At 37.8% G+C, this 26341-nt stretch overlaps 1 protein-coding gene across 4 annotated transcripts in view; it reads left to right on the top strand.

Annotated features, from left to right (window-relative positions):
- Nucleotides 1-7058: 7058 nt before the first annotated feature.
- EED (embryonic ectoderm development) overlaps nt 7059-26341 on the top strand; it is a 31000-nt gene continuing 11717 nt past the window's right edge. For 2 of the 4 annotated variants that reach the window (XM_061406035.1, XM_061406037.1), the window contains exons 1-8: nt 7429-7629; nt 12386-12538; nt 14190-14282; nt 17910-17975; nt 19294-19419; nt 20045-20126; nt 22549-22640; nt 24395-24528. In XM_061406035.1, coding sequence (XP_061262019.1) covers nt 7516-7629; nt 12386-12538; nt 14190-14282; nt 17910-17975; nt 19294-19419; nt 20045-20126; nt 22549-22640; nt 24395-24528 — 860 coding nt within the window. In that variant the 5' untranslated portion in view covers nt 7429-7515. Of the gene's footprint in view, nt 7630-12385; nt 12539-14189; nt 14283-17909; nt 17976-19293; nt 19420-20044; nt 20127-22548; nt 22641-24394; nt 24529-26341 lie in introns of all 4 variants that reach the window. The other 2 variants (XM_061406034.1, XM_061406036.1) reach the window with 2 other exon arrangements.

Here is a 26341-nt window from a genome sequence, read left to right as displayed (position 1 = left end):
CAGAACCTTCTGTAGGGCTGCTGTGTGCACTCGTGCAGGTTATTCATCTAAAGAACGGTTCCCAGCTGAGGTAACGGTGGCTGAAATCTGCTTTAGTCCACTTACAATGCCTTGCACAAAGATCAAGGCTGTGTCACCCGGCTGAAGGGCTGCCTTTTTCTAATTCATCAAAGGCACAGTCTGCTTGTCAAGCTGGGTTGTTTCTGCCTATGGAGGTCCCTTTTGAAAAATAGCACAAAGACACTATACGGATTAACAGCAGTCCCGGTTTTGCACTTTCTCTTCATAGTACTTCACAGTTGTAGTTTTACCATTATCTGCATGAATCTTTGGTTACTGTTTATTTCCCCCATGACCCAGTAAGCTCTACGTCACTAGGAAACTGTATAGTTTTATTATCAAGTATTTCTAGCACCTAGAACAGTGCCTGGCACACAGCGGTGGTGGTGGTGGTTTAGTCGTTCAGTCGTGTCCGACTCTGGCGATCACATGGACTGTAGCCTGCCAGGCTCCTCTGACCATGGGATTCTCCAGGCAAGCATACTGGAGTGGGTTGCCATTTCCTTCTCCAGGGGATCTTCCCGACCCAGGAATCGAACCTGGGTCTCCTGCATAGCAGATTCTTTATGGACTGAGCTATGAGGGAGCGCTCAGCAAATATTTCTGAAACGCATGAGACATTTTTCACTGCAGGAAGACCAGGTTGCTGCTGCTGCTGCTAAGTTGCTTCAGTCGTGTCCGACTCTGTGCGACCCCAGAGACAGCAGCCCACCAGAATCCCCCGTCCCTGGGATTCTCCAGGCAAGAACACTGGAGTGGGTTGCCATTACTTCTCCAATGCATGAAAGTGAAAAGTGAAAGTGAAGTCACTCAGTTGTGTCTGACTCTTTATCGACCCCATAGACTGCAGCCTACCAGGCTCCTCCGTCCATGAGATTTTCCAGGTAAGAGTACTGGAGTGGGGTGCCATTGCCTTCTCCGGGAAGACTAGGTAGATCCTCTTATTTTCCCTCTTTCCCTCCCCCACTCTCCCCCACAATTACCACACTGCTTTGCACATAAATGACATTCAGTAAATTCCTTCTGATTGACTTTAAAATGTTCAAAGAAGCCATATGATGTTCTTTTCAGAGAAAAGTGGATCTGCAAGCATCTGATTTCACACTGCCTGAGCGATGATGAACAGCTGCTATTTATGAAGCAGAAGAGACAAAAAATGTTGAATGAATGAGAAATAGACTTCAATTGAAATGGTAAGGATTTAATTTAGCTTTTGAAATTCATTTCCTGATATGAAGCTTACAAAATACTAAAAGGCAACACAAAGGAGACTGTGAAAAAATTTCATTCTTTATAAATAGATTATCTTTGAACGTTTCCCAAAATAGATCAAGTACTTATTTGAAGGTTAACGGGTATTTCTGACCTGAGTTCTCAACAGTCTGATATGAGACAGATTTTTTTTTAAATAAAGTTTTTCATAGGGGATAATTTTACAGGAAAGTTTTTCTCATTAACATCTTACATTACCATGGTACACTTACCAAAATTAAGAAATTGGAACATGTAATTGTTAAAAAAAACTTCAAACTTTATTTGAATTTCCTGCTTCTCCAGTTATCTCCTCTTTCTGACCCAAGTGAGACAGCCTTCTGATATTCTTCAGTGGTGTGTAAAAGACTGTGTGTTCCAGACATCAAGCTCTGTAAGTAGAAATACACATGTCTAGAGTTGCTTCGGGTCCTTCATCTTGAGGCAGAAGTACTTTCCGATCAACCAGACTTGATTAGGATCCTTAGCTCTATCACTTGAAAGAGCTGTGTGCTTGTGGGCAACTTGTTTAATTACACTGAACCATGCTTTCCACAGGGTTTCTCTGGTGGTTCAGAGGGAAAGAATCTGCCTGCAATTTAGGAGACCCAGGTTTGATCCCTAAGTTGGGAAGATCCCCTGGAGAATAATCTCCATTATTCTTGCCTGGAGAATTTAATGGACAGAGTAAACTGGCGAGCTACAGTCCATGGGGTTGCAAAGAATCAGACATGAATGAGCAACTAACACACACGTGTTCTACACATCTGTTTTGTTTTTGGCCACCGCATGGCTTCCTGGATCTTTTTTCCCCGACCAGGGACTGAATCCAGGGCCCTCAGCAGATTGGAGTCCTAACCACCAGATCACCAGGGAATTACCTCCACATTTGTAAAATGTAGGTAGTAAGACCTCTTCAACTGTGATGGTTTTTGAAATCTTTCACAGTAAGAGAATTCAGTATTGAAAAACTTGATTTTTAATAGGTAGTCTTTCGTATTTATTAAACTAGTATCATAAGAATAGCACTCTAAATAGCATACCTGTGATATTTTACATGTTGAATTAAAAGAGGGTTCAGAGGAGCCTGACTAAAGACTCTTTTAACTAAACATTAGTCAGGCTCTTCTGAGCCCTGTCCTCAACTTGACCTTATCCTAGGACTTGCCTAATTCAGTTTTCACAAGAATTCTGCTAAGTTAGTTTGGAAAGAATTTTCCAGGTTTGATATCTTATAACCCTGGCATAAAGTTCAACATTCAGAAAACTAAGATCATGGCATCTGGTCCCATCACTTCATGGCAAATAGATGGGGAAACAGTGGAAACAGTGTCAGACTTTATTTTTGGGGGCTCCAAAATCACTGCAGATGGTGACTGCAGCCATGAAATTAAAAGACGCTTACTCCTTGGAAGGAAAGTTATGACCAACTTAGATAGCATATTCAAAAGCAGAGACATTACTTTGCCAGCAAAGGTCCGTCTAGTCAAGGCTATGGTTTTTCCAGTGGTCATGAATGGATGTGAGAGTTGTACTGTGAAGAAAGCTGAGCGCCGAAGAATAGATGCTTTTGAACTGTGGTGTTGGAGAAGATTCTTGAGAGTCCCTTGGACTGCAAGGAGATCCAACCAGTCCATCCTAAAGGAGATCAGTCCTCGGTGTTCTTTGGAAGGACTGATGTTGAAGCTGAAACTCCAATACTTTGGCCATCTCATGCGAAGAGTGACTCATTGGAAAAGACTCTGACGCTGGGAGGGATTGGGGGCAGGAGGAGAAGGGGACGACAGAGGATGAGATGGCTGGATGGCATCACTGACTCAATGGACGTGGGTTTGGGTGAACTCCGGGAGTTGGTGATGGACAGGGAGGCCTGATGTGCTGCAGTCCATGGGGTCGCAAAGAGTCAGACACGACTGAGCCACTGAACTGAACTGAACTGAACCCTGGCGAGTTGGATTAGGAAGAATCCCCCTACTCTTGATGTCTCCTTTAGCAAATTTCCACCCACCAACTTCCCTGAAGGAGAGACAAACTTTCCCTCTAACCTTCTAGGTTTGATAGCGATGCCTAAGAAACAAACTAAAAGCAAGCAAGTTACCAAAATAAAAGGTGTATAAATCTATTAATTTTTAATAACACATGCACAGGGGCATCATTGGGGGGAAATTGAATATCTAAAAAAGCAGTGATCTTTGACAGTTCATACCAATCTCAGTAGGGGAAGGGGAAGGAGATGTATGCCACTTGGGCAACAGTAATGTTTTAGAAAGATGAATGGGCTCAGAATAGAGGGGAGGTAATGACAGTGTGTTGAAAAATTTCTCTCGGTGTGGTGTTGAGTCCTGACTTCTAGTCTCTTCTTTGGTGATTAGAGTCAATCTTCCCCAATTGCCGAAACTACTGGGGAGGGAATTTATGACAGTTCAGTTCCTTTTGGAGGACTATCTTTAGGCAGAAAAGTGGAGCTCAAAGAAGTCTGTTTTTCAAAGTGTCTTCACCTCAGAATTATTACTTCTCTGGTGGTCCAGTGGCTAAGACTTCAAGCTCCCTATGCTGGAGACTGGGGTTCAAATCCCTGTTTGGAGAATTAGATACCATATGCCCCAACTAGTTCACAGGCACCACGAAAACTGAAGGTCCTGCATGTTGAGACCAAGACCCAGCTCAGCCAAATAAATATATATATATGTTAAAAAATTAATATACCAAAGCAACATATTGCAAGTGACATGCCTAACTCCTTCATGCCCCACTGTTCTCCTTGGTTATAAATCCCCACCCACTCTTGCTGTATTCAGAGCTGAGTCCTATCTCTCTCTCTCTACTGTGACAGTCTTGACATTTATCATGATAAGTACTGAATAAAGTTCCTGTTTTAACAAGCATAAGAATAGTTTTTTAACATTAGCAACAATGAGTATTAACTTATTTTTATTTATTATCTCTGATTCATTGTACAAAACTTTAAAACTATCCCTCCAAGTTTTAACAAACAAAACTCTTTAAAAATATTTTTGTTTTGTTATGGGTCTTACGAATGCTGAAAGACATCTTCCTTCCATACGTGTCCTTTATCCAAATGAAAGGGACAGAGTAAAGGGACAAAGTAGGTGATTAAATAGCTAGTCCCACTAGGGGATTGTAAGTAGGAAAAAATACGGGAGATTCCACAAATTAATGATTACTCAGGAGAGTTCATTTACTTAACCACGCAGGCTTGCTTAGCAACAAAACCATGTACTAGAAGCACAGGACACGACCCAAAACAATAAAACACTGGTGGCATGAGACCGAAATCCTGCCCAGTGAGCTCAATAGGTTAGTGATCCTTAGGACATACTCTGCACACATAAAAAACAATAACTCTGGACTTAGCTTGACCGTGTAAGTACATGAAAACTTCCCTGTCCGACCTGGAGGAGGAACTGATGATGGAAGCATGAGGTCTACTCAAGAAAGACAAAGAAGGTCTTCGCCTCTTCCCCTCTCTTCCTCTGACTATAAAAATGTAACCCACTAAGTACTCAGGGCACAGCACTCCCTCGCCCACCTGCTTGTAAACATCACAAGCACCCTATTCTAACAAATTGTTTACCTGTCACTTTCAGTTCAGTTCAGTTCAGTTCAGTCGCTCAGTCGTGTCCGACTCTTTGCAACCCCATGAATTGCAGCACTAAGGCCTCCCTGTCCATCACCAACTCCCGGAGTTCATCCAAACCCATGTCCATCGAGTCAGTAATGCCATCCAGCCATTTCATCCTCTGTCGTCCCCTTTTCCTCCTGCCCCCAATCCCTCCCAGGGCTGATCTCCTTTAGAATGGACTGGTTGGATCTCCTTGCAGTCCAAGGGACTCTCAAGAGTCTTCTCCAACACCACAGTTCAAAAGCATCAATTCTTCGGCACTCAGCTTTCTTCACAGTCCAATTCTCACATCCATACATGACTACTAGAAAAACCATAGCCTTGACTAGACGGACCTTTGTTGGCAAAGTAATGTCTCTGCTTTTGAATATGCTATCTAGGTTGGTCATAACTTTCCTTCCAAGGAGTAAGCGTCTTTTAATTTCATGGCTGCAAATTCTTCCTTTGCTTAGACATAACCGACTGTGGTACTGAGCTCTTTGGAGCCCCCTGAAAGGACACCATCGAGTTTCACAGTCATTTAGCGCTTTTAAAATTTTATCAGTAGAAGTTGATGCCCACTTCCCAGCTGCCACTGATCCCAGATACAAAGAGTAATTTGGATTAGAATTGCTTTAGTTGATTACCCTTTTAGTTGTAGGACTATATTTCACAAACATCCTTCTCAACAGGTAAGTGGGGATGTTTGTCTCCGCCCATGAACATGTCAAAGACACATCTTACTTTCTCACTGGAGACTCCATACTAGTCTCATCTCTCTCTAGCCAACTAACTGATTAGCAGTGCCTGGCACTTTAGGAGTTCAACAAATAAGGGCAATTACTATACTAAATCCAAACTTTTTTTTCAGCTTCCTTATTTTTTCTTGAATCTTCATTGCAAAAACATCTAAATTCTGCCCTGCCTCTGCCTTACTTTTCTTATTCTCAGGAGTTCTCTCCTTGTCTCCAAAAGAAGTGACTTGCAATCTGCAATATGTTAAGGCATCTAGTTCAAGGACACTAGAATTTTATGGATGGGGCATTCTTCTACTGTTGTATCCAAAGGGTGATGTAATGAGCTCTAGAACACACAAAAAAGTAGATACTACCCAGTAGTGCTCAAGAAATGTTAGGTCCCTTCTTTAATCGTCATTTTTACAGGTGAGGACAATGACGGCCAGAAAGTTAAGTAGTCACAGCTAAGTTCCCAAAGAGGCAGGTAAGAGAGGGCTGATCTTTTGTTTATCATAGTTCCCCTTTTCTGGGCTACTCCTTTGGTTATGTGGCTTAACGACCCATCTAACAAATCCACAAGGCTCACCAATGCGCTTAGCACCTGTCAAGAGCCCAGACGTAACAAAAACATTTTTGTAAAACATCACAGTTTTTGTTGACTTCCCCTAAAATTTTATTGTCAAAATCATGCCAAAAAAATATTGTCCGTCATTTAAGTCGCACAGTCTCATACATATTTGGAGGTGAACATTGCTCTTCAGGCCTAGGCATTGTTCAGGGCCATTAACATTCTTTAAGACATAAAGGAAGCACTTTGGGATGTAATTCAAGGGAATCTAGAATTATGCTTTTAGGGTATTCCTACTTAAGCCCTACCCAATATTGGGACTAATTGGACGAGCATAATCATCCCTTGCGATCAATATTCACTAGAATAAATATTCATCAAGAAATCAGGACGCACTCAGGGGACTACAATCGGGTGGCGCCTTGAGACCCATCCTTTGCCACGGAAACCCGGTGGAAGACTACCTGGTTGGAAAACAAGATTTCCAAGAGGAGGGGCCTGGAGGAGGCGGGCCCGGACAACCAAGCGCGAGCACACGCCCCGGCGCATGCGCACCTGTTAGCGGGCACCTTCCATTAGCTAGGCAGGGGAGGCAGGCGCGAGGCTCGCTAGTTTTTGAATTTCTGTTCTCAACTGCAAGTGAGGTGGCGACTAGTTCCGCGCATAACGTGACACCGTTACTCCTCGAGTTCAAGATGAAGAACACTCGGCACAGACGCCCGAACCGTGAGGCGACTTCTCGTCTGGTTCCCCCCGTCCCCCGGGACCCGAGTCGGCCCGTCCATTCCACAGACTTTCGAGTCCTCGCAGCGGGGTCGGGGGATCGAAGGATTGGGCCAATTGCGGCTGAACCGTCTCTCGAAGGAGGAAGGGGGTGAGGGTGCACCCCCTCTTCAGAGTTCCGCCTCTCCCTTTACAGGGCGGTCGCGGGGAAGGGGGACGTTGGAAATAACTGCCCTCGGAAGCCGACGGATCCCACACCCGCTCCGTGCAAACTGCCGGGAGGGCGGCGGGAAGAGGGCAAGACGGGAGCGGGGACAGGGAAGGACCCGGGAAGCCGCGCGGGAGGGCGCGCGCGCGCGCGCCCCTTTTTCAGCAGTGTGGCGGGGTCGCACGCACGCCCGCCTCGGCGGCTGGGCGCGGTTTGCGACAGTGGGGGGAGCGGCGGCGGTGGCGGCGGCGGCAGCTTTGCGGCAAGCTCCGGCCGGGCTTGCTTGACGGCGGTGTGGCGGAGGCCCCGCCCCCGGCGGCAGGAACCTGGAGGGAGGCGGAGGAATATGTCCGAGAGGGAAGTGTCGACAGTGCCGGCGGGAACAGACATGCCTGCGGCCAAGAAGCAGAAGCTGAGCAGCGACGAGAATAGCAACCCGGACCTCTCTGGAGATGAGAATGTGAGCGCAGCCCCCCAGGGCAGTCCGGACGGGACTTGGCCGTCAAAGTTTTCAGTTCTTTTTAAACTGGGCGCGGGGGCGGGCGGACGGCTGTGGTAAGGTGGGGTGGGGGGAGGGAGAGGTGTCACCGCTCTGCTGAGGAAAACGCGGGCGTGGAGGAGAAAATCGAACTCGTCTCTGAGGGGATTTTTTTGAGCTGGGGCGCCTATAGCGAAAGGAAACTTCGCGAAGGAGAGTGTGGCTGGGGACAGAGCGTGGTGGCGGAGGGTCGGAGGGGGTCTGCCCTGAGAGCGTTTTGCGTGGAGGGGGAGAGTTTGGGCCTTTGGGGGCAAAGTGCGGATCTGAGATTCCAGTAGTTTAAAAGGCAAGTTAGAGGTTTTTTTTTTGTTTTTTTTTTTTCCTAAGACAGTTGGAAGGAGGGGCCAGCGTGTGTTACGGACTTTTAAAAAAGGGATTTAGGGACCGTGTCCTTCTTAGACCCTTCCAGGCAGTCCACGATGGAAAGAGCAGATCTCGGACGTCTGGGACTTCGGTGACTCTTAAAGGGGCTTTTGTGTTTGCTCCTGTCTAGTTGGTGAAGGGTGCGCCTGACAGTCGGTCTCACTTCTGGAGGAGGAGAACTGCGAGAGTCGTCTCCAGAGTTGGAGGGGGAGCGACTCTTGAGGAAAGGATGAGAAGGGACAGTTAGTCTTTCGTCGGTTTTCACTAGGATAACGGGGACAACCTAGAAGACACTAGGCAACTGTGGTAAAGGTAGATGGCTTTAGGTGTAGGCTCGTGGTCTCGCATGTGTAAAGGTGCTCTGAAATCAGATTTTTAAACTTTTTAAAAATAGTCATAACTCTAGTCCGTCCCAACAGTTGACCCCACTTGTGTTTAGGTGAAACGCCAGTGATAACCGAATTGACGTTAATTTGCAGTTTCATGTTTTAAGTTTATATCCAATAAGTTCAGGAAAAAATGTCTCGAGGGTTCATTAAAAGGTGATACTCTAAAATGTGAACCCTCCGAGGGAATGTCTTCTGAAGTGTTATAGAAGGGTGGTGTAAGTTCTTTTTCTCAGTTTGCCTAGTTTTAAGAGTAAATGGTGTATCTTACACACCGACTGAAGCACATGTATGGCATGGTATCAAGACAAAATTTTCACTGAGCAGATGGGAAGGAATTCTTTTTGCAGATAGAGGAAAGATATTTGGGGGGTTGTCAGTTTGTGGGATTTGGACTTGAAATATCTGAAAGGCTTAGTAGGTGTTGATTGTTACTTTAAATCTTTTTATTTTCCTGTTTGTGCTTTCCAGTTGTATATATTGGGATCTAACATTTTTGACCCTCTTCACTCAGGCCGTTGGAATCTGTTTTATTTCCACCTTCTCTTAAATTTCTCTTGGCAGATTAGATTAGTGACTAGGAGCACAAACTGGATCCAGGTGTTAGGTTAAAATCCGCCACTCTACTGCTTTACCGGTTGCTTGATCTAGGTACTTTACCTAGTTTCCTTGGATTCTTATCTTAAAAATGGGGATAATAACAGTATTTACCTCATGGGATGTTTGTGAGGATTAAATGAGATAGTATAGGTAAAGTGCTGAACCGAATGCCCCGTTCATAAATACCATGCAAGTGTTATTTAAATATTATTCCTTATTTTGTAATCATATTATCTAGACTTGTGTTTCTGGCCCTTCCAGATATTTATCAGGCAGAAATGTAATGAAGATGTCAATACCCAATTTAGACTGAGGAAAATTTCAGGGAACTAAATAAATTGAAAAGTTATTTTCTTTTTACAGACCCTTAAGAGGAATGTATTCTTTGATGCATACTGAAGCTATTCAGAGCTACATGGTTGGACTAAGCCTTTGTTTTGGTTCCTTCCTTTAGATGGCGACTTTTAACCTTTTCTCTGCCTTGGACACTTTTCCTGTGAAACTTCAGAGTAATATTTTCAAATGTATAAAATACAATATATAAGATTACAAACAAAACCAGTGATAAAATTATAAGGAAGTTATAAAATTGTTTAAAACAAATTTCAGGTTTGTTTTAATAAAGTACGTCTTTATTACATTAAGTAACTAGACCTCACAATGACTGATAGTACTGATGGGTATAGACAGCTTTTGAGATCTGCAACAACTATAATGGAATATAAAAATTCATGATTTCCATTGCTGAGAAGGTTACAGCTACAGTAACATTAGCACATATACTGCCTGTATTATAATAGAAGGAAGTAATAGATTTCAGTTAAAAATGTAAAAATTAAGATGCAGTCTTAAATTTACTTGTGAATTTATTCAACTGCATAAGTTCACAGGCCCTCTGAATTCCATCCAGGGACCCAGATCTAGGACATAGGTTAAGAGAAGCAATAAAGGAAGGGAGTAGAGAACTTTGTATAAAAATGAATTCAGAAAAAGCTAATAAGGGCAGTGGTTTAACTCTTGAAGGAGCCAAATAATGACAGGAAGGCCAAAGGCAAGTGGAGGAAAGAATGTGGTATTTGTAAGTTGGAGTTATGGTAATCTGAGCAGTTGATACTGTTAAAGTGAATCAAAGAACTGATAGGATGTTAAACTTTTAAAAAATTTAGATATAATTGACCAATAACATTATGTTGTTAGTTTTAGGTGCACAACATAATGATTCAGTATTTGCATTGCAGAATGATCAGCACAGTAAGTGTAGTTAATGTCGGACCTATTTTAAGTTCATTGTATGTGTATCTGCCATTTTATTAACTTTTTCATATAAGTGCAGCATAATTGGCTTCTGAAAGAAAACTGATTGTTGCCTGGTAATAAGATCAGAAGGCTGAATCTGAAGACTTGACTTGCTTAAGGAACCTGTGGCAAGATCAAGGGACAAATTACTATCCCCGTTTGCTTGTGGAGCAGATGAAGGTGGTAGTGCCATGTCTGTTATACAGGACCATTCTATACTTTGAGGAGGAGGAGTCAAGGTGGATATCAGCTTGTGCACATACTAGATGCTCAGGAAAGGTTTGAATTTGCAAATAAAATGAAAGCATTGTGAGTGTATTGCATTTCCATTTGATTCTGTCTTGATTTGACTATTTGAGGAGACGGGTAAATTAAATGGGTAAAAGGTGTGTGTGTAAATTAAATGGTTAAAAGGTGTGTGTGTGTAATGTTCTCCAGTTATTTACTATGTTTTGTGTGGCTTCTTGATTAGCAGTTGACTCTTTAGCCAGAGTGGAAAGAAGCTGGTGAATAAGTGTCTAACCATTGTATTGTTTCATTTCTCTAGTGTTAAAAGATAATTTTCAGAAACATTTTACTCACGTAAGGGAACTGGTCAAGTTTAAGTCACACAGTACAAACTATACAGATGAAAGGAATGTAGAGATGAAATTGCAAATGGAGACAAAAACTTTTCATCAGAATGAAAGGGAAGACATTTTGAACCTCTGCCTTTGGCTGTCCACAGTGTAAGAGATGTAAGATTGTTCAAAGGCATTGAAGCAGACTAGAATCTGATAACATGGAAGAAAAGTGCAGTAGACATGAAGTTTTCCAATGAAACACAGAATTGTTTTCTACACTAAATTTTAACTTTGTAAATTCAACTGAAAGGTAGAAAGAAATAGAGATTAAAAAGCAGTGATTTCGACCTAGGAACTGAACTCTATAAATATAGTTTTGTATTTTCTGTATCTAAAAGCTGATTGTGTTTACATTGAGTTACAATCTAGATATTTTTTGATATTCTAGTGGATTTTTAACTTTCTGTAATATCATAAAACTAACTTTAGAAAGCAATACTTTAAAAAATAGCTCCTAGGGCAATGGTTTCTAGTCTGTATTCTCATTGATGTTAGTGGGCACTCCATGAAAAAAGCTTCCTCTGGAATGAATTTAGTAACTACTGCCCTAAGGTGATACAGGTTTAAATAAATCTCTTTATTCCAGAGAACACTTTGGAATGTGTAATTGGAAGAGGTAGTGAAATCCTCTTCTGAGAGTAGAGGGCCATTAATATATCTTGTGGACTGGAGACAGGTTATAAATTAGGTGAAATTTTAAGGTTTATAGTCACTTCTGCATTTGGAAAGATTTTACTTTATAGTGAGCTTCTAGAGTTCTGAATCATGAGTATTTTAGAGCCATGAGTCAGATTTCACTGGTAAATAGCACATAATATGTAGAACCTAAAAAGGTTTCTAAATGGTTTAAGTGTTAAAAATAAGCAGAGTTTGAATGATAATCAGGATTTTCATCTAAAATAGGAAGTACTAACACACTGGCCTCAAACAGCCACCCACTACCATGCTCCAAACTGAGCAGCAAGCAGTCAAATAAACTATGAGGACATGTAGGTCAGTCAGATTTAGGAGTCACAGCTCTGGTTTTCAATCCCAGCAACCCTAACCAGCAAGACACCACCTTAGACTCTCTAAGCAACACTTTCTTATCTGACAGTACCTTGTATGAAGAGCAGTAAAGATGAAGTGAGGCAATGTAATGTCGTGGCTGGCACAAACCAGTGCTTTATTATTTAAAGGCAGTATTATTCTTACCATTAGCAACATCAGGATTAGTTTTTTGTTTAAATTTTTGCTGAAATAGCAAATATCCACAAATCTAATGCATTTGCGGGAATACATGTTTTCATTTCTTGCAGGGTTTATTACTTGTTTTACTTTGGTCAGCAGCTGTCCAGTTTGAAGTCATTTCCTAAGTATAGTGTACAGTATTGCTGTTTCATATAGTTTTTTCTGATTTGCTGCTTATAGGATGATGCTGTCAGTATAGAAAGCGGTACCAACACAGAACGCCCTGATACACCTACAAATACGCCAAATGCACCTGGAAGGAAGAGTTGGGGGAAGGGAAAATGGAAATCAAAGAAATGCAAATATTCTTTCAAATGTGTAAATAGTCTCAAGGTATGTGGAGAAAGACACAATCTATGGGCTGAATGCAGGGTTTCAGGATTGCAGGTTTCTCAATGGCAAACATTTTATGCTCAAGGTTCTCTGTCAAGTTAAAAATATTTTAAAGTTATAATAGTTGGAAGTCAGTCTTTAAAAATTTAAGTCTTATTTGTAATTGTTTTCAAGAAAAAAGGTATAAATTAAAATTTGTTTTGCATAGTTAATATTTGGGAGAAATAAAAGGTTGGAGTTATTTAGATTGCTGTTTTCTCAATAGTCTTTTTATTTTTAAAAAATATTTACTGATATTTAAGTGTCTTATATATTCATTTTCTGTTTTTTTAATTTGGGGATATTTTTCCTATACTGAGCAAAAATATACATTATAGTGTCTTGTGCATATGTTAGATTCTTTTTAAAATATCTAAATATCCTTTTAAAGTCTTTGAAAAGCATAAGAAGCTATGGCCATATGGAAATTATTTTCCTATCTAGGTAGCAAAATTCATTGCTGTGTGTGTCAAATTATACTCTTAAAAGGAGAGAAATTAATTTCAGTGTTTTTGTATGTGTGTTTTTTCTTCTAAAGCAAAGTGTCCCTTTGTAGTTTCATGTTAATATTTAGGTATATTAACCTATTTTTACATAGTATATTTGGAAAATGGTTTGAACTGTATTATTTTTATTAAATATTTCCAAAGCCTAAAACTGTGGCTTTTTAAAGGATAAGAAATGAAAGTTGTCAGACTTTAAAGTGCCTTAAAGTGAATATGAAAGTTACTGTTAAACATCAGGAAATTGCCAGTAAAATCCTAAGGCTAAAAAATAACTTTATGAACAAAACTGAATACTTTTAGCAGAGGGAACTCTGCTCAGTACTCTGTGATAACCTAGATGGCAAAAGAGTTTGAAAAAGAATGGGTGTGGGGGTGTGTGTGTGTGTGTGGCTGAATCACGTTGCTGTGCACCTGAGACTGACACCACATTGTTAATCAGCTCTGCTCCAATTAAAAAACAAAAAACGGAATGCTTGTTTTTTATATACTTCCTTATAGTTACAGCCTACTGCCTCCCTGGCCCCCACTTTCAAGTGTTCTTGTTCATTATAAAACTTCTTAGGTGGTTTTTCTTTTAGGATCCAAATTCAAAGTAATTTAAAATTGTTTCTATAGAACTAAATGGAGAGCAGTGATTTGAATGGAATCAATTTTCTTCACTTCACAAGGGAAGAATTCAACCAGAAAACGTTTAATGAGTACTGGAGAAACTGTATTAACTCTCAGGTTATTTGTTATTTCAGAAAAATAAATTGGGTCCTAAGAGATTAAATGCATTTGTCACAATTATCCATTATATTTTGATTCAAAAGCATGCCATTTGGGTTTAAGAAGATAGAGAGCAACTATTAAAGTATTTTCATTGATGAGTACTTGTTACCTAACCTCTTAAGTCTTTAATTATTACATAGTTTTATCATGCACCAGTATTTTAAAATGTGAAAACTGGACTAACATATCTTTTAAGTGTCGAAAGTCAGTTTATGTATGATAAAATTGCAGCTTGCATTTTGTGGAGGGGAAGGTTTTTAATGGGAATGATCAGTTTACTACCTTTTTGGTTTTTAAAATATATTGATTTTTCTTATTTCTTGGTTATTTTATAGGAAGATCATAATCAACCATTGTTTGGGGTTCAGTTTAACTGGCACAGTAAAGAAGGAGATCCATTAGTGTTTGCAACTGTAGGAAGCAACAGAGTGAGTGTTAAGGGGCTGTTTGGCATTTGGCTCATCAGTCTCTGGTATTAGTGTAACACTGAAGTGTAATGATTTTGAAGTAAACTTTGTGTAGCCAATTTGACAATATCATTCCTTTATGTAAAAATGAAACATTCTAGAAATTGTCAAAAATTAAAACTAATATTCATGACTGAAAATACATCTTTTTTCATATATACTCACAAAATTGTTCATGAAACAAGTCTCTATTTATATTTTGTCTTCATAAATATTGTTCTAAGTGGCTGAAAAAATTGACTTTGCTTTTTCCAAGTGACTGTGATAGTTGTTTGTAAACTTGGAGTAACAGGTCTGTGATTTCTTAAAAATAATAAATATAATTAGTTGCTCTCTATAAATGCAAAGCATAAATCCAATGGATTTGTATAATAGTTACTGAAAATATTTTAATTATACACAGTAAACATTTGTTTTGAATTATTTTTATTTAAGGAAGCCAGAGTATCTTGAACTGAGAGAATGCATGGAAAAAAACCGTAGTAGACATGTTTTGATGTAAAATGTTATTTAACTTTTTAGTTGAACCTAGGGCTGAAAAAGTGGATTGCAAAGACTTATTTCCATTCACTTCTAAATGAATGGGAAAAAGGAAGATTCCCAGTGCTTACCGGGGAGTCTCAGGAGTCTGTTAAAATCATTTTGGAAAAGTTGTCTTCCTAATAATAAGTCTTTTAATTAACTTACATTCTGGTTATTCATTAATAATGTACTAGGAGTTAGGAATAACGGAGAAACAGATTGGTGTATTTGGAAATAGAAAGATGGGGGAAATTGACTTAACTGGTATGGGTTGACAGTAAAGTCATTTGTTTTACCTTTAGCCCAAGAGGGGAAGGGAAGGAGGTGAATCTGGGAGCTATTCTGTAACTTTATTTAAACTGAGTGAAATTCAGTCTTATGCTGCTTTAATAATTGTGCTAAGCTTGTTAGAGAAATAAAAGACCATGATTTTGAATGCACTGTTTCCTATATTTATGTTTTTAGTGTTAGTATTCTGTTTTCAGTCAAAACCAACCTGGGAGTTGTCAGCTGAGTATTTTCCAAATGTCAGCATATTTCCAAGCTTTTTTCTTTTTATTTTCTGGAAGTTTGAAAATCTTACAAACATGCATGCATCTATTCCGGGCTAAATCCTTCCTATTCCTATTTTCCGAAAAGTAAAATTTGGCTTTAAATAATTCCCTGGAAGTCTTCAAAGAAGTTTTTATATATATATAACTTTATTATTGGCTCTGCTGGGTGTTTGTTGCTGTGTGGGCTTTTCTCTACGGCAAGCATAGATTACTCCCTAGTTGAGGTACCCAGGATTTTCCTGAGGTGGCTTCTCTTGTTGCGGAGCACAGGCTCTGGAACGTTAGGGCTTCAGTAGCTGTGACACGTGGGCTCAGCATTGTGGCTCCTAGGCTGTAGAGCATAGGCTCAGTAGTTGTGGCACACAGGCTTAGTTAGTTGCCCTACATTCAGAGAAGATGCGTTTATTGGTTGTAAAGTTCTGAAAATTTGAAACTCACTACTTAAGTTGATAACCTGGATAACAGCCCTTTTTTTATATTTAGCCAAATGTATGTTATGATATGTAGCTCGAAAACAGTAATTCAGAGGGAACGTGATGCAGTTCAAAGAAAAAAAATTAAGGTTATTTGTTTCTGAGAATTGGGAATATAATCCATTAATTGATTTGAATTCACTTTTAAGACATCACTATAAGCATACTTCACTAACTTTACCATCATTATTATTAATTGTCATGTTGGTGTAATTAGAATTAATACAACTTGTACTTCAGAATGCCTCTTGTAATGTTGCAGGCTTTGTAACAAAAAGAATCCCTAGTTTAACTTAAAATGACATTGAATTATAGGTTATTGAATTATAAGAAAGTCTGCTATTTGGACCTCTTTTTTTTTTTTTTAATCAAAATACTTTCTAAAGACATAACCTAGTTAATGTCCATATAAAGAATATGCTTTTAGAATATTAATGTAGAGATTATCTTATTAATAGGTGATTTAAAGGATTTTTATAGAGTTCTTACAGACTTATTAAAATTAGTAACAGTATTGCTAGCATGACTAAACTGTAAGAAAAATGGAAAGAGATTTTTAAAAATGTAGTATTACAGGGACTTCCTTAGCGAACCAGTGGTTAAGACTTTGCCTTCTAATGCAGAGGGTGCAAGTTCTATCCCTGGTTGGGGAGCTAAGATCCCACATGCTTTGGGGCCAAAAAACCAAAGCATAAAACAAGCAATATTGTAAAAAAAATTCAATAAAGACAATGGTCCACATCAAAAAGTGTTTAAAAAAATTTTAGTGTTACAGAGTAAGCCCTCTGTATCCTCGGGGTTCCACATCCACAAATTCAGCCAACTATGGATTGAGAACATTCAGAAAAGAAAATTCCAGAAAGTTCCAAAAAAGCAAAACTTGAATTTGCTTTGTGCTGGCACCTTTATTTGCATAGCATTTGCATTGTATTAGGAGAAGGCAATGGCAACCCACTCCAGTACTCTTGCCTGGAAAATCCCATGGACGGAGGAGCCTGGTAGGCTGCAGTCCATGGGGTCACTACAAATCGGATACGACTGAGCGTCTTCACTTTCACTTTTCAGTTTCATGCATTGGAGAAGGAAATGGCACCCCACTCCAGTGTTCTTGCCTGGAGAATCCCAGGGATGGGGAAGCCTCATGGGCTGCCGTCTATGGGGTCGCACAGAGTTGGACACAGCTGAAGCGACTTAGCAGCAGCAGCAGCAGCAGTGGTCTAAAGATAAAGTATACTGGAGGATATGTGAGGTTATAGGCAAATACTATGCCATTTTATATGAGGAACTTGAGCCTTCTCAGATTTTGGTATCTGTGAGTGTCCTGGAACCTGTCCCCTTGGAGATACTGAGGGACAACTGTACATAATTGAGTAAAGTGAATATGTTATTAATTTTAGAAAATGATAAATGGAAAGGGCCACTGTACAACACAAAGTTAATATTTGATGAGCAATGTTCATGAGGCAAATTTTAGATTTTCTTTTATGTAATTAATAAATGCTCTGAAACTACCCAAAGACTTTAAAGAGGATAAGCCACAGGAATTCCCTGGAGGTCCAGTGGTTGGAACTCTGCAGTTTGACTGCCATGGGCCTAAGTTCAGTCTCTGGTCAGGGACTAAGTTCAGTCTCTGGTCAGGGAACTGGGATCTTGCAAGCCATATGGCACAACGGGAAAAAAAAAAAAAAAAGAATAAACCACAGTTTTAGGAAGTAGTTATACTTTACTGTGAGGTACTCAACTCTATTTACTTGGAAGAATTGGTCCAGTTATATGAATAAGTTGAAAACATTGGAAATAGAAACCATTATTATTACTACAGTGTTTAGTATACTCTGGAAAATATGTAATGTATTAGAGTTTATAATGGTTTCCTTAAATTTAAAGGAGTTCTCCTTTTTTAATAGTTTTCTGTATTATTTAAGTTATTTAAAAAAAGTTTTTTTTGACTGTACTGCACAGTAAAATAAAGTATGTTCAAAAGCTGAAGAGTGTTTCTGTATTTGAGATAAACTTTGCTGTATTTTTGTTTTCATTAGGTTACCTTATATGAATGTCATTCACAAGGAGAAATCCGGTTGTTGCAGTCTTATGTGGATGCTGATGTATCCTTTCCTGGGTTTTTGGTATCATTGGCTAAAGAAATTGACTTTGAATAAGTACCCCAAAGCTTTTGTACCTTTCTTTCTTAACTTTATCCAATGCTATTCCTTCATTGTTACCCAAGAGATTCTTGGTATCTAGTTTTCCTGATCCCGAGAAGCCACTGTCAGGGTGGATATGAGGGCGGACAGTACAGGTGCCTAGAGATGAGTGCTGGAAATCCAGTAATAGAAAGTGATAGCAGAACGTAGGTAAAACTTGCTGTTTCTTTGACCTTGCTTAGATTTTTATCATTTCAGGGCAGGGATATTGGTGAATTTGGGTTGATCAGAAACTGTGCTTGACAGTCATATCAAGTATTTGGTCAGCAGAGCCTACAGGGAAAAAAAAGAAGCATGTTTGTTTAGGAAATGAAATATTGCAAAACATGGGTTTATAAAGAAAAAGAAAGCATTAAAAAGCCAAAGGATACAACAGTCAAAGCTTGGTGATAAGATTTCTTCCAGATCCATTTGAAAAACCTAGCAAGTAAGAAAAAGAACATTTTAGTCTTCCCTTAGGTGATAAGGAAGGAGGTGACCTTTGGCAGTATTGGGAAAATCTCACACAGGAAAAGGTGGAAAACTGAATAGTTAACTGATTTTTATCTAGAGGCATGTAGAGTTATTGAGATAGAGCCAGGGTCAGCAAATTACAGCCTGTGGAACTGGACACCTGGTTTTGTTTTTGTTGGTTTGTTTGTTTTTTAATTTTAATTATTTATTCTTAATACCAAAAACATTTTGTATTGGGGAATAGCCAATTAACAATGTTGTGTTAGTTTCAGGTGAACAGTGAGGGGACTCAGCCATGCACATACATATATCCATTCTCTTCCAAACCTCACTCTTCATCCAGGCTGGCACATAATGTTGAGCAGAGTTCCATGTGCTACACAAGGGTTTTAGTTGGTTATGCATCTTAAATACAGCAGTGTATACATAATCTTCCCAAAGTCCTTGACTATCCCTTCCTCCGGAAATCTGTTTTTGTAGATAAATTTGGGGGAGGATACAACCTATGCCTATTCATTTACATATTGGCCATGGCTGCTTTCAAAAGACAGGTAAATAGTTGTGCAAACAGCAAAATAGTAATCAAAATTGAGTGGAAAGATTGGGTTTGTTTCATCACTTGGTATAGATTTTAGACCTAAAATCTCCATTGTTTCAACCCTGATGGTATAAAGAAAAATGGGAACTTCTTATTTGGACATTATTGTGATCATTGATGTGTTTCCTTTTCAAAAACAAATTATATTTCTTAACTGGAATTTCTTAGGCTGATGAAAACTTTTACACTTGTGCGTGGACATATGATAGCAATACAAGCCATCCCCTGCTGGCTGTTGCTGGATCTAGAGGCATAATTAGGATAATTAATCCCATAACAATGCAGTGCATAAAGGTGGGTTTTCTTGTTAAATTGTAGATCTGCTTTTTTTGTATGCACACCTGTGAAAACTTGCCATGTTGAATTTAAAACGGAGTCAATTTCTGTGCAGTTTTTAATTTGGTTTGTACTTTGCCTGTTGCTTCCTTTAGACAAGTCTTTTGAGACCTTTGTCACATTTGGGTAATGCAAATTAAGGAATAAATGGGAAATTTTTATCATTTACACTGTTTTCTGTTAAAATCATTTCTGTTCTTTTGCTTTATCCTGAGAAGCTCTAAATGAACAATAACGAAAGAGTGAGCTCATTTTTCAAGAACCCCTAAATAGGAGTATGGAGTCAAGGATACTTTGTAAAGAATTAAAAAGTGAAGCCTTGGAAGAAATTTTACAAATCACTTTAACCCTGGGGGCACATTAGAATCACCTGAGAATCTTTTAAATCCTTGCTGTGCCTCAGAATATCTGCAAATGGGACTTGAACATCTTTTACTTTTCCTTCAAGCTAGGTAATTTTAATATGCAGCCAAGGTTGAGAACCACTACTTCAAGTGAAATTATTTTTCCATTCATTTAAGATTAATGAAAATGAATTTATTGACTTTTATATGAAAGTTGAAGTATCTTGAATTTATTATAGCACTATGTTGGCCATGGAAATGCTATCAATGAGCTGAAATTCCACCCAAGAGATCCAAATCTTCTCCTGTCAGTAAGTAAAGGTAAGAGAAATAAATATTTCCTTGAATAGTTGTATTTATTTGGCAGTGAGTTGGGTTTTGTTTGTTTTGTTTTGTTTGACTTCGGGACAAACTAATCTAAGGGAAAATTCCAAATTTAAAAAGAAGTTTTAGAAAAATCTTGGGCTACATTAGCATCCCCAAACCAAGAACTGGAGAATGGGACCATGAAATACACTGTTCCTGTAAGATGTAGATAAAATAATTGACACTGAGGATTAGGTGTGTGTTACCCTTATTTACCATATTGCATTATGATAGTTCTAGAACTTTATCCTCAATTGAATTATCATAGTAAACTATTAATTTTAATGGCAGATCACTGAAGATGAAACATTTTTAATAGTTTGAAGGTAGTCTAGCAAATCATCTGATGCTTTCCAACCATGTAATAAGAAATAGTGTATCTGAAAATCCATAATGCTTTTTTTTGCCTCCCTCTCTCTCTCTAAAGCTTCTATTTTATAAAAGATTCCCTACAGGATTCCTTAAAATGCTGTTATCCAGCGTAAGCTCTTCTAAGTTATCCAGTGTAAGCTCTTCCTTGTTTTCCTTCCTTACAAAGAGAAAGCATTGTCTTGCTCTGTATGCCTCTGTTGGCTTATAAGTTTATTTTGGGTTCAGAAGGCCTCTGAATCATTCTTAATCATTTCTGAGCTCTCTAAAGTGATTTGAGTTGTTCTTATTTCTACATTTTGTTTTTTATTGCCCTTTCTCTTTTCATATTTCTACATTATTATTCTAGTCAAATGTATTCTTTTCTTAACAGCTATCACACCTATAACCTAATCCCCATATTAAAAGATATCCTCAAATTAAAACTCTTAAATGAAAAAAATTTGTGTGATATTTCAACTATCAAGGCTTGTTTGGAAATAGACACCTAAGAAGAGAGCTGATAACTTTTTCTCTTCTGTTAATAACAGTAACTGGGCTTAGATATTCTTTTACAAGTAACATAGACCATAATGCCTTACTTGTTCTTAATATCACAGTTTCTTAATCTTGCTCTTCCCCCATTGTGTTAGAGCATTTTTTCAAACAGCTTTTCAAAATGAACAGGAATTTTTCTACAAGTAAAACTCTCAAGAAAGGAAAAGACAACTTACAGGGAAAAAAAAATATGCAAAGTGTGTATCTAATAAGGGACTTAAATCAAGAGGTCATACAGTTCAGTAATAAAAAGACAACCAAATTAAAAGCAAACAAAGGCTTTTTAAGTAGACATCTTTCCAAAGAATAGGCAAGAATGTCCAATAAGCACATGGAAAAGCACTCATTGTTAATCATTCAGTTCAGTTCAGTTCAGTCGCTCAGTTGTGTCCTACTCTTTGCGACTCCATGAATCACAGCACGCCAGGCTTCCCTGTCCATCACCAACTCCCAGAGTTCACCCAAACTCACGTCCATTGAGTTGGTGATGCCATCCAGTCATCTCATCCTCTGTCATCCCCTTTTCCTCCTGCCCCCAATCCCTCCCAGAATCAGTCTTTTCCAGTGAGTCAGCTCTTCTCATGAGGTGGCCAAAGTACTGGAGTTTCAGCTTTAGCATCATTCCTTCCAAAGAACACCCAGGGTTGATCTCCTTTAGAATGGACTGGTTGGATCTCCTTGCAGTCCAAGGGACTCTCAAGAGTTAGTCATTAGGGAAATGCAAATCAAAAATACAGTGAGATACCACTTCACACCTTCTAGGATGACTGTAGTCAAAAAGACAGTAAAATATGGAACCCCTTCATCCATTGTTGGTGGGAATGTAAAATGTGTAAGCACATTGAAAAATAATCTGGCAGTTCCTTAAAAAACTAAACATAGAACTACACTCCTAGGTACATGTATCTTCAAGAGAAATGTAAATGTCTGCACAAAAACTTGGATGCAGATTGAAATCATTGCTACAAAAAGAAGTCATTTTTGTAGCAATGTTTATTTCCACTCCTAACAATATATTATATAATATGTTAATATTACACAATATAGACAGTGTTTCAAACTCTGCTTGGTATTTATGAATATTGCTTTCTATTTATTTTGCTGATGTTCAGTGGAAACTGAGATTGCTCAGATTACAGAATTTTTGAAAGGTCCATAATACTCTGTATGTGTATGTTTCAATCGTATTTTTAGATTTACTATAGAGATCTTATAAATCTACTTTGTTCTCTTCAATTTGTAAATGTGGGTATGGTGGAGGGAAAAACTAGTACCCTTGAAAGTTTGAACTCATACCTAGTTAAATCTACAAGTAATATAAATATTTTAAGTTCCTCTATGATATGGATTCCTTCTTAGTCATTACTGTGAATGAGTTAAGTCCAGACTTTGGTAGTTTTTTCTTTAAAGACATTAAATGTCCACAGTAAATGAATGATAAAAGTTTGTTATTTTTTTGTGTCTGTACTAGATCATGCTTTACGATTATGGAATATCCAGACGGACACTCTGGTGGCAATATTTGGAGGTGTAGAAGGGCACAGAGATGAAGTTCTAAGTGCTGTAAGTTGAAAGCTGCAGGGCAGTGGCCTTCAGGCTACAAAGCTGTGAGCACTCCCGATAAGAAAGCGTGTGGTTTGTTTCACGTAGCTTGGCAGGCAGGTATTTCATTTACTGTGACAGACAAGGTTTTAACTTAAAGATGAAGAAATAAAGCAAGTAGGCTCTTTGTGTTTTATCTGTACTCTTGCACATGTTTTACCAGCGCCTGGATTCTCATGAAAGAATTCTGTGAACTTGTTCTTTTCCTTTTGTAATCTAAAATCATGAAGTGACCTTTTGTTGTTTCTCAGTTATTAAAGGAAAAGGTTAACCTACTTGGCAATTAAGAAATTTTTTCACCTTTTATTTGAAGTTGAAATATAACTTACTCATTTCTAGGAGGCATTGTTCACACTGACTTTTAGATAACTTCCCTTTGATGGCATGGTGTTGTCTTTATGCTTTGTATTACAATCTGTTGATCTGTTGTAGTGATATTAAGTGTTTTTAGTTAAGTTTCAGATTCTGTGTTTAGGTTTATTTACGTTCTGTGTGTAGCTTACTTATTTAGTAGTCTTACAGCTCTTCAGTTTTTGTTTTTGTTTTTTTAACTATTTTAAAAGGGCATTATATTTTGAAGCATGTGATATTTTAATTGGAGGTACTAAATATTCCTATATGCTTTCGTGAGAATCATACCTATCTTAAAGGATTTTCTAGAACTTGCAGAACTCCATCTGGCTTTATGTGTGAAAAAACAAAGACTACTGTCCTTTCTTAAAAACTAAATGAGAGCTTCTGGCTCTAGAGGTGTCTTGTTGCTATTGACAGTGAGGTTATTAGGAAAAGTAGCAGCTGCCAGACTTCTGAATTCAATAAACACCAAACCTGAAGCTCTCAGGCTTTTGTAAAACTGTGTTCATGATTGATTCAAAGGTTGGATTAACATAGAATATCTAGATTAATGAGGAAAGTACTCTCCTTAAATAGAACTCTCTACTGTTATTTCTTAACATGAAAGTAGGGGATAGATTGTATCTCTTTTGTACCAATAGGAGTTCACTGCTAGAAGGATTGATGTGTGAGATTGTCATTGACCATGTACCATGTGCTAAAGTAAATATCTCTGAGCCTCAGTGTCTGATCTGTGAGATGAGGTGGAATAAGGTTGTTACAATAGATGATCTGTTAGGAGCTCATTAAAAATTAGTAAACAGCAAATGAGGAAATGTTGCTTCCTTTTTAAGACATATTTTTCTTTATTCATTTAAAAAGTGAACTCTAAAACCAAGGTACCTGACTTATCTAAGTGTTTTGGCTTAGATGTACAAATAAATTTCAGTTGTTTAAAAGACTCCTAATTTCACATGCAGATACCAGTTTCATTGCTTCATCTGGGTTGGACAAAGAAAAATATCAACCATTCAGGTTTTTTTGTCATAGAATAATTGTTTTACCTCAGCATTAGATTCACCTTCAAAATCAAACAAAGGAAATATTTGGCTAAAGATAATTGAATAGATAAAACTAAATTAAAAGAGTTTACTTCTTACCTGCCATATTGCATAAGCTCATATATTGTGGTGATAACAAGTCAGTTAAAACTAAATCTTGAAAGTGGTAAAAACTTTATGACTTATGGCCTGTATATATGAAACACAAAATGTTAGTGTTGTGGTTTGAAATACAATTTTCACAATACTGGACATAAGGTGAAAATCAGCATAATTTGGGGAAATAATTTACATATTTAAGCTTTTCTGTTTTATATACAGGATTATGATCTTTTGGGTGAAAAAATAATGTCTTGTGGTATGGATCACTCTCTTAAACTTTGGAGGATCAATTCAAAGAGAATGATGAATGCGATTAAGGAATCTTATGATTATAACCCAAATAAAACTAACAGGTAACAACTGTAGTATTTAAAACAATGTGCTATCTCATGCCTTTGAATAGTGTTTTACTTTTTCAAAAATTGTTACATAAGTCTCCAGTATGGAGTTGAGAATCCCTTCTTTTAATAACGTTAAGGTATAATTTATATGCCATAAAACTTATTAAATTTAAATGAAAGCCTTTATTTTTATCTAATTATGTTTGTGGCTCATTTTTCAAAATCCCTTTCAGTTATATTTTTCTCTTAACTTAGTAGCCCATTTCACATATTTTATTTAGGTATGCATGTGCTAATGTTATTAGCACTGCTTGTCAACACTGTAAATTCTAATTAAAGACAGTCATAATTTTTTCAGTGGGTTTCTTAGCTTTAATTCATGATAAATGCTTTCCTTTAAATGATACTCACTTCACTAAACAGAAAATTCAAAAGCAGGAGCTTTGTTCTAAGGGACTACATGTGGAAACTTTTCAGTTTTCTTATTTTTGAAAAACCTCAGTTCTTAATTAATTTACTGTCTTTTTCAGAATCTTATCAAGCTATTAACGCTTTCACTATGAGTATCCTATGTTTGTAAATGTTAACTTTGTTTGCTCTTTTCATTTTAGCAGTTAATTCCCTGGTTATCGACCCACATTATGAGTAGATTGTTAGTTGAATTTGTAACCATAAGTAAATATTTTAATACAGTGACATCAAATCTCAGGCCTCTTAAGAATTGGCACAGCTTTTAAATTCTGTTTTAAAACATCAGGGGTTAGTACAATATTAAATTTATGTTTTTATATTTTCTAGAGCTTTGGAATAAATAGAAGTTGTTGTATTTTACAGCTTACAGAAAGTAACAGTGAATTATGCTGGTCTTCTTGAAAGAGGTTAACCATAGATTATAATACATATTTGGCTAAAAAGCAATTAATAAAGCTAAAAAGCAATTAATAGTAGTTAAGAATTTATATCAAGTCATTAATAACATTTTAATGTTTTAATAAAGAAAAGATCTGGGAGTTTCCTGGTGGCCGAGGGGTTAGGATTCCAGGCTTTCACTGCTGTGGCCCTAGTTCAGTCCCTGGCTGGGGAACTGAGATCCTGTGAGCCACCCAAAAAAGGTAAAAAAAAAGATCCCACAATTTGAATTGGAAAATGTATTTGAAATGATTGAGCCCAACGTCCTTTTTATGTATGAGGGAAAAGCCAAAGAGAAGACTTGTGCCCAAGATATAACTAATTCATGGCATGTGATACTTCTTCAGTTACTTCACTTTAAAAACTGAATCACTTACTAGATTAGAAATGTTAGGTATACATTTAATTAACTGAAGAATTGATAGCAACTTCTCTAGCTTACAGTTTTGTCACAAACATCTTTAAGGAAAAATTGTGCCATATTTTACTTTTCTAAGTACAGGAAAAGTTCTAACTAATAAATGTCAAATTCCTGTCAGATGTCATCTTCAGAAATTGTTGTTCTAGGCAGGATTCGCACCTAACTTTATCTTTACCAGACTTTGAAATGTGTCATTGTTTCTGAAAGATGACTATCTTTTGAAATAAGGTAGGTGTGTTAACTTTCATAGACCATTGTTAATATGAAAGGATTGAGTTGGTAGCTTAGCATCTTCTATGAGAAATTTTCAACTCTAAGCAGATGTCTTTTGTTATTGGTTAAGATAACCAGAATTGAAATAACTGATTTTGGTCTATATATAGTAAGGCAGAAAGTTGCAGTTATTATAAATGAAATTTCATAGGATGAATGCAAAATTCAGTTGCGAGCTAATAATGGAGTAAAATGTAGAAACAAAAACGGAATGAGATTTTA

Source organism: Bos javanicus, chromosome 29 (genome assembly GCF_032452875.1).
Source record: "Bos javanicus breed banteng chromosome 29, ARS-OSU_banteng_1.0, whole genome shotgun sequence".
Lineage (NCBI taxonomy): Eukaryota > Metazoa > Chordata > Mammalia > Artiodactyla > Bovidae > Bos > Bos javanicus.
Note: the sequence above shows the minus strand (reverse complement) of the source record. Positions and strands in the feature narration are given on the sequence as shown.